This window comes from Rattus norvegicus, chromosome 14, assembly GCF_021556685.1.
Source record: "Rattus norvegicus strain SHRSP/BbbUtx chromosome 14, alternate assembly SHRSP_T2T, whole genome shotgun sequence".
NCBI lineage: Eukaryota > Metazoa > Chordata > Mammalia > Rodentia > Muridae > Rattus > Rattus norvegicus.
In genome coordinates, this window is record NC_141547.1 from 37587386 (window position 1) to 37599761 (window position 12376).

At 35.7% G+C, this 12376-nt stretch overlaps 1 protein-coding gene across 1 annotated transcript in view; it reads left to right on the forward strand.

Moving 5' to 3' along the window:
- Positions 1-8152, forward strand: part of Gabra2 (gamma-aminobutyric acid type A receptor subunit alpha 2) — a 132786-nt gene extending 124634 nt beyond the window's left edge. Inside the window, 1 exon segment of the mRNA NM_001135779.3 lies at positions 5962-8152. Coding sequence (NP_001129251.3) covers positions 5962-6258 — 297 coding nt within the window. The 3' untranslated portion in view covers positions 6259-8152.
- The last annotated feature ends 4224 nt before the right edge of the window (positions 8153-12376 follow it).

Below are 12376 nucleotides of genomic sequence, written 5' to 3' on the forward strand. Positions count from 1 at the left end.
CCAGCCCCTTGATTGCATTTTTGACATCATCTTGTTTAAAAATTTCAGAGTTTATAAAATCCAGTTATAATACATTGTAATAAAACTGTAAGGTAGAGGAAGGAAATTAGAATCAAAGAAAACTAGGTTCAACTATCCCTTTTAGCTGTCTCACTTGCAGAATTTACATCCATACTGGTTGTACCTCACATTCTAAGGTCTTTGCTCAGCAAATCTGTAGATGGGTTCAGGGCATTATGGTTTAATCAAAAAGGAGGAAAATTAAACTTTCGTAAAGAAAAGATCTTTCCTAGATTAGAATTGCTTTTATGATGGTGAGCTGGTTGCTGTAGCAAGTGATGTCAACTGTTTCACAGTAAATGGTTCAATGAATTTCATATCAATGTTTACTGTAGTCCCTTTCATAAAAGGTGAAGACACTGAATTACACCCAACTCACTAAAGGCAGTTTTTCAATGAGCTAAACTAATATGGTCATAAAGTATGATGCTTTCTTAATGTCCAGCTTAAGCCATGCAAAGCCTTTACAGCACTTGGAGAAGCAGATGATCTCTTTAACCTTCACACCGTCTTCTGTAAGTATAACTTCTCTCAGCCGGGTTAGTGAGCGATAATGGAAGCAGTATCTGGTCAGGGAGTTGTTATTGTTTTACAAGTACTGGATATTCCAGTGGCAAAAACAAACAAACAAACAAACAAACAAACAAACAAACACTGTGAAAGAGCAAAGTAGAAAGAACAAACATTCATCTTTGTAAACCTAGGTTTTCTTCTAGTGTTTGTTGCATGGCCTGTTTGATAGGAATTCTTATATGCTTATTGTAAGTGCTGATTTCTTGGATGACACTGTAGTTATTTTCACTCATCTGTCAAGTCTTGCTTCTGATTGCTGCCTGTATATTAGCTAAATGATGCTTTCAACTTACTAGCCTGTTACTTTCTCTATCACATAATGATGCCAAGTTTGTAAAACAATTGTGTAAAACCTTTGGTTTAGCAGTCACGAGTCTAGACTTGACATTTTAAATATGAATCAACAGTCCCAATAATGTAGTAAATTCAAAACACTTTGAATCTTGTCAAATATAATTTTACTTCTCAGCCTTAATACTAATTTTCTTATTCTTTGAAAGTTCCACGCGTGTATACTGATCCTATCTATTCATCACTGTCTTCCTCCCACTCCCCATAGTGTCCCTACCCTCTCTCTGTCTTAGATTCATGTTCTATTCTGGCTTATTTCTGTTACTGATAATCCCTTGCATCCAATGAGTGCTAGCTGTGTGCTCATGAGTTTGTGGCCATCCACTGTGGCTGGAAACCTGATAGCAGGAACATAGGAGTTTGTCCGTCCCCCCTCACAGGGATGACAATTGTTACATTTCTGTTTCTTTTCACTTCATTGAGAACTGAGTTGTCAATATACCGTGGGCTAACAGTGTGATAGTTACTTGTACATAACCCAATCACATTGTGCCTCTCACCCCATATATGTTGAAGTTATTTGTTCAATGATCAGTTTTTCCCAACTCTACAAAGTGACATAGTGGACCTTGGGATAAAAATGTAAAATTCTGGACAAGCGGCTAGATTATTTCTATGTAACATAGTACTTATTTTGTCCTATAAAGTAGATTTCCTCCTTTTACATTTATTAATTTTTATTTAACCTTGTCTTTAAATAGAATTCTATCATTTTGTAGAGCATTTCTGAGTGTGCTCTGGACTAATACATATGCTAGGGTCTCCGCAGGACATGCTATGCTTTCAATTTGCTTACAGTTAAATGAAATAGAGGGAGAAAGAACATTTATTTGTTGTTATAGAGAGTAGTTCAGCATGCTATGGCAAGGGAGGATAAGGCCACTTACAGCAAGTGGTTGGTAGTGCTGTCTCACTGAGTGAGACTCAAAGCCAGTCATTACTAACAGCAATTGTACGAACTCTAGTCCAGCTGACTGGAAGAGCAATACAGGTTAATTATGAGGTTCTGGCTATACTGTGGCCCCATTTATAGGTTAAGGTGTGAGCACTGGTGCATTTGGCCAACAAGTGGAAAGATTTAAGCTGAGCTTACTTCCCTTTTTATTACCCGGAGAAACAAAGTAAAGTGAGATACAGCGATTGAGTGCTGTGGAAAGAGTTTTTACTGGTCATCTATGTATGGGTACGAGTAACTTTTTAAAATTAGTAAAACATAGTCGGCTCTTTGCATTATTGCCCTCCATCCAGTGGCTCCTATATTTTCTCTCTCCACTCTTCTATGATATTGCCCGAGTCCTGGAAGAAAGGATTGATATAGATGTCTCATTTAAGGGTCAATACTCATCTTCACTTAGCCTCAACATTTTGATCAATTATGAGTCTCTGCATCAGTCAATGACCACAAAACAAAGCAATATACTTAATGTTAAAGGCAGCACACAACTGTGGGCATCAACATATAATTTTAAAAGGAAGTTTACTAGTATAACTTTTGATCTCAATACCAATAGTATGTTCCTCCCTGGGAGACAAATCCTTTACCTGCCTACCCCATTTTAAATTCAAAGCATGAATTACGTCTTGTGGATCAGCTTTGAGACTTTATTGGAGTGTTTGGTTACTTTTAAGACTTAGTATTAGAGTATACAGTGGGCAAGCTGGTGACCTGCCTCATCTCCTCCTGGACTGGACTGTGTAACACCTTTCAACACTATAAAAACTAGCCATCAAGGGAGAGTTCTCCTGGTCAGTGAGAATTTAATTTCACTAAAGCATATTCATGTTATGAACCCACTAACATATTTCGGTCTGTATAGTTAATTTTAAACAAAGAGGAATGCGTGGAATTATTTCAAATCATCAATACTTTTCAAGTGCACTGAGTGGAACCGATTCTCTTTAGACAGGAATTTGTAATATCCCAAGTCAAGAAAGCTGTGATGTACTCCAGCTAGGATAGAGCGGACGTGACACCATCCCAGTGTTCTGCATCTCATTCAGTGAATGTTTTAGAGTCCACATGGCAGAAGTAGGTTACTGAGAGGACTGGATGTACTACGTTGGACTTTCCTTGCTGCTGATAGGAAAGAGTCATTTCTAACTTCCAAGGGAGTGTTTTGAAGTCACCCCAACCATTTGTTTCACACTTAAACCTCCTTGATATGTGTATTTATTGTCATATATTAAATCCAAATTACCTTCTTTAATTGGATATTTTATGTACTTACACTTCAAATGTAATCCCCTTTCCCCCTCCCCACATTCCCCCTCCCTCTCCCCCTGCTTCTGTAAAGATGTTCCCACTCCCACCTCAACACACTGGCATTTCCCTACACTGGGTAAATGAATGAGACTTCTCAGGACCAAGGGCCTCACTGCTTTTCCTTTAGAATGATAAAATTCCAAACACTTATTGGAAAGGCTGCTTTGTTGTTGCTGTTGTTGATTTTGTTATTGTTTGTGGTTTCTTAAAGAGTGTTCAGTATTAGTACAGAACAAACAAGTATCCTGCCACAAATTACCCAGGGCTAAAATTTGGCTAGTACCTACTGACACAGGCCTTCCTTTTCTATTTGCCATTGATGTAAATTGTACACTTTTTTCATTCATAAATGTCTTTATTATTAACTGTTGTACACTTTTTTCATTCACAAGTGTCTTTATTATTAACTGTATACATTTAAAACTAAAAGTAAGGTATAGCAAAGAAGGACTATTGGTAAAAGTATTTGTATCTATAAATCCTTACTGCAGCAGAATATATTTTTAGCTGTCTTAACTTCTATACCATAGTTTCTAATCTAATTTTAATTCTTTATTTTCATGAAAATCTCCCTGAGTCTTTCTATTCAATGTTTACGTAGTTTTCCCCAAATACATAATAAGACAGATAGGCTGTGCATTACTTTTACAGGTGATAATTGTCTAGGTCAGCGATTTTCAACCTATGTGCCAGGACCCTTTTTGGGAGTCGAGTCCTCCTTTCACATGGGTCACGAAAGGCCACTGAAAAACACAGATGTTTACATTATAATACATAACAGTAGAAAATTACAGTTTATGAAGTAGCAAATGAATAATTTTTTGCTTGGGGGTCACCACCACATAAGGGGCTGTACAAAAAGGTCACAGCATTAGGAAGTTTGAGCACCACTGGTCTAGTTTATTATAATAAAAGTTGACTCCAGTTCTCTTAAAGAAAGTAATTTCATAATGTAAGAGTGGCCTATGTTAATTTGTTTGTCACATCCAGTCAGTATAGCTTTTTGCCATTATCTTTCCCTCTTATGAGTCAGGATATTGAAAAAGAATGGCTACAAGTTTCGCTGAAGGCTTCCCTTTAAGCTCAATCTGATTATTATTTTTAATATCAGTTTAGACATATTTGAAATAATAATAGAACAAACGTTTTTTATGCATTTCCTGGATTATTGAACTTGTGAAGTTGGGCATAGTGATATAATCCTCAACTAAGGCATTTTAGAGGAAAATACTTCAATCCACAGTTCAACAATATTTTCAGACAGAAGGTCATGGTAAGTGTTTGGAAGGCTGACATGTTTAAGTGCTGTGACTTCTTCCCAACTATTTCATAGACGGGAGCCCTTGCAGTGTTTTAAAACTGACATAACCACTGTTCCTAATAACTTGGAGCTAAAGTGGAAATTACTTGCTATGTTTTGGGCAACTCATTGTTGGGTCAGCTTTTGATATGTAGGTAAATCATAAATACTTATATTAGAATAAAAATATAAACAGTGTTTGCGTTTTCAGGTTCCTTTTGTTAATGGTATGCTATGCTTATCCAGCAAAAAGATATTTGTGGGAAAGTTTCACGCTGTGTGCTGAGTTTACCAAGGTCAAGAAGACGGAGATTCCATTAGCCATCATTCAACCTTGGATCCTAATGAGAATAGAAGATGCCAATTAAATAATCACATGTCAAAGGAAGTGCTTATATTCTTTAATAAATGTTAGCACAGAGACATATTTAAATACTCTGAGATGCAAAGTGTTCCATGAACATTGCATTGAAATCCAGGGTGAATTCTGAAAACAAATTAATCATGAGGAAAATTGGGTGAGTAGAAACAAATCTAAGACGAGATGCTCCGAGGTACCCTAGCTGACAAACACTTAGAAAACCAAACTATCTCACAAGGGTTTATACTTAGTGAACACAGAGGATATTTGTTTTAAAAGATGCTCCATGACAGAAATTTGGAGAGATTTAAGCCTAGGGTTTGTGTTCTAAGTTGGTTCCTAAGTTTCCCCCTGTAGCAATAGTTTCTAATGACTGGAAGGAGTTAGGCCAAGAACACCAAGTGGAATTGGTTGAAGCAAGTGGTCAGAACAGAGACTAAAGCTACTGATACCCAAACTGAAGTTAACTCTCCTTTAATAAGAAAGAAAGGGGATGTGGGTTTAGGGCAGCGGAAAAGATAGAATTCGTAGCTTCTTATTACATTAGTGGTTCGCAGGCTTCTCCTCTTCTACCTCTGTAACTTCTATGTAAAGTTACAATTTCCTGCCACCTTAAATGTCTGCCATGTAAGTTCAGTAGAAGGTCAGTGGAGTTGTGCTACCTGGAAAAAGGTGTGGTCATTCATTGTTGAAGATCATACTTCTTTAAAAATCTTTACATTTTTATTTTTTATTTGCTCACTATTAAAAAAACAGATGAGTGAATTTAAAGAGTGTATCTATTGTTAAAATTTTATTTAAATTATGTTTTCCAGTGTTCATTTTTCATATAAAGAACGGAAATTAGTTTTCTGGTAAAATGGTGCCTGTATTGTTCTCTCTAAGTTTCTTCACGCAGGGTATTTAGGATTTACTAAACTTATTTACTTTACCTTAATTTTTCTTGCCTACTAATAATGATGCGTGCTTGAGTAATATTTTTTTCTAGAATTTGAACTGTAGTTTGGAAATTTTTAGGACGCAGGCTAAACCCACTTCTGTATTTTCCAATAGAAAAAAGAGAAAGGCTCCGTCATGATACAGAACAACGCCTATGCTGTAGCCGTTGCCAACTACGCCCCGAATCTTTCCAAAGATCCTGTCCTCTCTACCATTTCCAAAAGTGCAACTACTCCAGAACCAAACAAGAAGCCAGAGAACAAGCCAGCCGAAGCCAAGAAAACTTTCAACAGTGTCAGCAAAATCGACAGAATGTCTAGAATAGTGTTCCCGGTTCTGTTTGGTACTTTTAATTTAGTTTACTGGGCTACGTATTTAAACCGGGAGCCTGTATTAGGGGTTAGTCCTTGAGTCTAGACATTGGTTACTTTGGGGCTGTATTGCAGTGTTATATTTAGTTTTTGTTTTTGTTTTTGTTTTGTTTTCATTTTTGCTTTGTACAGTCTGACTAATAACTGCTAATTTATGACCCAATATGTATAGTATGTATATAATGGTAGAGCTTACCAGTAGACCTCTAAAGGAGACCTGCACTTGCTAGCTCATGGAAATACAGGCAGAAAACATCCCGTGCCAGAAGAGCCATTGCCTTTTCAACACATTTACCTAGGACCTAGTTCAAAGTGGATTTCAGATCCCATAATTTATTTATTAATGTTCTAATTAGAATGAAAGTTGAGATCCTATGTCACACTTCGGGAAACCTTTGATTTAGATATTACATAGAGAACTATTTCTACGGATGCCTCAGGATGATCAGAGATTAATATTGTCACTCAAATATATGAAACAGCTAAACCTCTGGCCTGGTTGCTTTAGGAGAGTTGAACCCCTGCTAGTGTAATTGGAAGCTTGACACACATAAGGAGAGAGCTAGAGATGTGAAAAAAGCATTTAATTACTATGTAGAATATCTATAGCCATGTACATATTACAAGCATGACAAGCTCAAGTAACTATGAGTCACCATGACAGGATGTTAATTATGCTTAAATAACTATTGGAATGTCACAGTCATTATATTTTTAGCTTCAGAGTTTATTTGAAAGTAGTAACTGAACCTTACAGTTCACTTCAATCATTGGAAACTACCTAACATTAAAAAAAATAAAATAAATAGGAAGATATATGGACTTAGTCCTTCCAGGTGTGTGCTGTCAGCTGAAATTTTCTGGTGCTGGAGAATGGAAGAAAGGCGCCATCTTGGCAGCAACAGAGCAACGTTCACTCGTATCAGATTAGAAAGCTGTGCCAAAAACTCCAAGCAATGAGAATTCATAGGTGTCCCAGGTACGGATGAGCACTTATATGATTCTCTTCTTTCCTGTTTACTGCAAATTCTGCCTTAAGGCTTCTTCTCATCAGGGCTCAGAAGCCGCTCATTTTAAAGGAAAGGGCAGTTGGTTGGCACACTTTTCTGTCTGGAAAGCAGCTTTCTTTTTCACACAAGAGTTAATGTAAATCCGCTTTTGTAAATCGCAAACTTTCAATTTCATTGACTCGAATTTACAGCAGCTTTGTATACCAGAAGAGGTTTTGGTAAGAGTTGAACATTTTTAAACAATGACTTTAAGACATCATCAACAGATTGTGGATTATATCACACACACACACACACACACACACACACACACACACACACACACACACACACTCACCCCACGTAGCTAAATTAGGAAACATGATTTTCAATTTTATAAAGTTTCTGATTGTTAATGGGTAAAACTCATGTTTCTTTTAATATATCAAATGATATTATGTATGTCCCTAAAATATGTCCCTGAAATAAGCTGAACTGTGTTTCTGTCAGACTAAATTTACCTATGACTGATATGTATATTAGCAGTTATTAGTTGACTTTTAAAATTAAACGCAACTTCACGATGATGTTTTTGTAGAAATTAAGTAGTCAAGCCGTGGCATTTCTTGCAATTTTGTACAGTATTTGAGTATAGTGCAAATCGGGTCTGTTCACAAAATCAATAAAAGGGGCATCTTCTGGAAAATAAGCAAACTCTCAACACCAACCAAACACCCTGCTGTTCCTTTGTCTCATTCGACTTTTCCCATTTTATTTCCTAGTGGGATTTTACTATCTGCTTTGCATGATTGTGTTCATACCAGGGTCACAGCTTCATCTTACTAACAGAATTCGCTATGAAGACAGCCTTGACATTAAAACCTTCCTCACAAAAACAAAGAGTAATCCATAAACATTAATAAAAATATTACATGAGCCAATAAATGTATTTTGTTAATTCCCTTTCAGTAACATCTTCTCTATCATCTAAACAAGTTTTAGAGTGTGAATATTGCCCATTTGAGTGAAATAAAATATCCCCTGTTTCTTAAATACTTACGTACAAACAAGGCTCTTGTGGTTAGGTCTGGCATGGGTGCAGCAGTGAGAAGTGGTATGACACTCGATTGCTTTCTATGGTATATGTTGCCATACCTTAGGACCAGCTTAGGGTGGTGGAAGAGAGCTTAGAGGGTGACGGCACATCATATTTCTCTTGCAGAAGGCTTGATTTCAAATTCCCAGCACCCACGTAGTAGCTCACAATTAACTGTGACGAGAGCTCCAGGAGATCTGACATTCTCTGTAGGACTCCTTGGTTAGTACTACACATGTGTTCACATACCCCATGACCCAAAATAATTTTAAATATAAAATAAATCTTTAAAATTAGTAACTTATCCTTCTGTCCCACCCTTTTAGTGGCTGATTATAGGTTACATTATTATAAATATTTACATATATAAAAATAGTTCTTAAATAATTTTGACAGGCAAACCGAAAAGATCCATTTGTATCTTCAACAAAGTGCTGGGGATTATGTTGATGGCAGTATTTTTCAGGATGTTTATTGATTTTTGTTTTTATTTTTTATGGAAGACAGGTGTTTTTTTATATTATATGTAAATATCTCTCATATCACAAACATAGACTCTAGGTAAAAATAAATTTTTATTATAAATACCTAACATATAAATATATCAATCACATTAATAATGAAAAATTTATGAGCTACAGACCTACTAAACTGGGGCTGTTCTTCTTTTTCCCTTACTCTCCTTAACAATAAATACAGTAAAAAAAAATGGTGCACATAAAATATCCATTGGAGATAAATTACAAATTCAAACATATCTGGATAAGTAAACTCATGGATAATATTTCTATAAATCCCCTTCAATAGCTCACAATTTATTTAAAATAAACTAAACATTATTTCACTCACATTTTCTTTGGGTATTAGTTTTCATCTTGTCTCTGTCCATCTGTCTATCTATCATCAACCTATCATCTATTTGTCTACCAAATAGATTATCATGTTATCATGTATTTATCTATCATCTATCTATCTGGCTATTATCAATTTATCAACTATCATTTATTTATCTACCATCTATCTACCTATCTATCCATTCATCTATCTATGCATCTTTGTCTCTATGTCTCCATGTCTCTATCTTTCTATGTCTCTATCCATCCATCTATCTATCATCTATCATCTATCTATCTATCTATCTATCTATCTATCTATCTATCTATCTATCGATCTATCTACCTACTTAACCACCTTAGCCCATCAAATCTTCATGAGGCTAGATGTATTCTTTCCCAATGAGGCCAGACAAAGCAGCCAAACTAGAAAAACATATCCTACATATATATAGTCAACAGATTTCGGGATATCCTCCATTCCAGTTGTTTGAGACCCAGATAAAGACCAAGCTGCATATCTGCTACATATGTGCCAGAGGGCATACATCCAGCTGTGTATGTTCTTTGGTTGCCAGTTCTGTCTCTGAGAGTCCTGAGGATCCAGGTTAGTTGACTCTGTTGGTTTCCTGTGGAGTTCCTCTCCCCTTTGGGCCACCAATCCTTACCCCTATTCTTCCCTGAGTCCCCAGCCTACAGCCACTCTTTGTGCTGTCCAAGTCAGCTGCTGGAGAAAACTTTTCCAAAGCTCTGTGAATACTTTGTATTTTGGGATGGCCTGTCATCATTCCATTGAGAGTAGGAGTCCATACATTCCCTTTCAGCAGCTGGAAAGGACTTTGTTCTGTGTGCACATGTATGCCTTATATCCTTAGACACTGTTTTGAGAAACGGAAACATATCTTAGACAAAATCTTGAGACGGAATTACTAAACATGTAATATCTGTTATTAAATTTTAAACATCCCAATATACATTTCCATAATTTTGAGGCAATTATTAGATATATTTTCATTTGAAATGATTCAAGATTTCAAGGGAACCATGAAAAAATCATTTGCTGACTCAAAATACCACTTATTTTCATTCATTTTGGATCTCACTAATACTTTTTAATTTCCTTTTATAGCCTGAGGAGTTTGTTCATTAAAGGCAGTAAACTATATTTTATTGAAATAGTTCATAACACAATATGAAGCATGAAGTTACTGACTCACATTAAAAGGACAGAACAATTAGCAAAAGTTAATATCAATAAATATAAGGCTTAGTTATTAATTTGTACACCTTGAACATATGTATATTCACAAACAAGAGCAGGGCATGAAAGGTGCTTACAGCCATGTGTGCACCAGACAAATTACAAAATGTTTTAAAATGAAAGTGTACATCGATTAAATTAGTATTAATGTTTATGTTGAATTTATTTATATTTTCTATTACTTTTTAACAGTTCATACTTTTAGCAAATTCAAAAAAACAGAATGATAAAAAATACCACAGGGAAAAATTAGGGTTTTACTAATTGAAATAACTAAAATATCTTTCCCCTTTAATTTGTAAGAAAGTGGATAAGCACACACACACACAAACACACACACACACACACCAAATATTACCCTATTACTCCACTCAGTATTTACAAAACTGCAAACCCTGAGTGACAAGAAGTCCTGCAATGATGTGATTTTATGTAATAAATGCACCTGTCAACATATATTGTTAGAGAAATTGGTTTTGCACTTACTTTCTTAATTTTTTAAGATTATACATCCAGTCAGGAAGCCTCTACCTACTTTACAACATAACAAAATCAAGGAAAATATATTTTTCATCCACCCAGCATCCATGGCTGTGAAGTTTCCCACGTACTAACCTTGATTACTAACTCATTTAAAATACAAACTCTTGGATTTTCCATATTTTGGCCCATAGGGACTCACCAGGTATTTTAGAACTTCTCAAAAGAAAGTGCCGCTCTGTGTATTTCTTTGTGTTTTCTAATTTGGGCAGTATTTTTGTTTTCTGTATTGTTAGTTTTATGAAGTTCAAACCTACTGGAGTTAAAAGATTTTGTATTATTCCTATCAAACCTTTTGTTGTAATTCATGATTTGTAGAAACAAAAGAACCCAAATTGATGGATTCCAAATGAATATTATGATTATTATGATTATTATGCCTGTGGCAGTAGGGTTGGCATTTTCTGTGTTCCTGACTATGGAGATTTACTTCCTTATACCAGCCTGCTCTGTGAGAGCCAGTGTCACTGGATCACCATGACGGGACAACTTTGGAAGCAAAGCAACATGGCCGTTTCCACATCCTCTTGTTCTTACATTACTAAAGGCAGAAGGTGGGCTCTGCTTTAAATCTAGACGTTTAATGTACAAAGAGAGAGTGGCTTTCCACTACTCAGCTGCCACTGTCACAGATTAAACTTGTCTGTCTCTGTTTCCTTGTCATTCTCTAGCGTCCGTGCTCTCCTTGGTCCAATGTTTATAGACCGTCTATCATTGCTTTGGAGTATTTCCTGAGCAGATACAAATTCACACCTCTGTGTTCTTCTCACATAGGAGGGGATGCTTTATGGCAGAACACTCTGAGGAGGATCCTTGCATGGAATGTTCACACAATTTTGTTGTCGTTGCTGTTTTTTTCAGTTGTCCCTGAGATATATCTTTTGTTTAATTGAATACTCAACTATGCTAAGTTTAACTATCCACCATGCATTTACTTTGGATAGAGGAAAAGAAAATTTTTGTAAATGAAGCTATTCCTCTTTCAATAATTATCCCTACCATCATTTTTACACCATCTTAAATTGAAGTCAAATATAAAATCACATGTACACATACATGGAGAACAAACCTTAAAACTCCAACAATAAAAATGCAGACTAGCTGCACGTACTTTGAAACTTTCTGGCTGTTGCACTTCAAGAGTTGATTTCCAGGTGGGAGAACATATTCAAGTGCTAATCAATATTTGTTATTAGTGCCCTCACTATTTTTGGGAAAAGAACACTGATTTTTACACATTTAGTAAATAATTTGATAAATATTGAATGTGTCATTATGCCCATGTTTTAAAAACTCATAATTATACACAACTTAAACTAAGCATTGACTTTTTGTATCCAGTAAGTTTAAATGCATTTTATCTGAAACTCATGTTCATTTATAACCCAATTATTATATGACTAGATAACAAGAATATAATTTATGCAAATGAAGCTTTT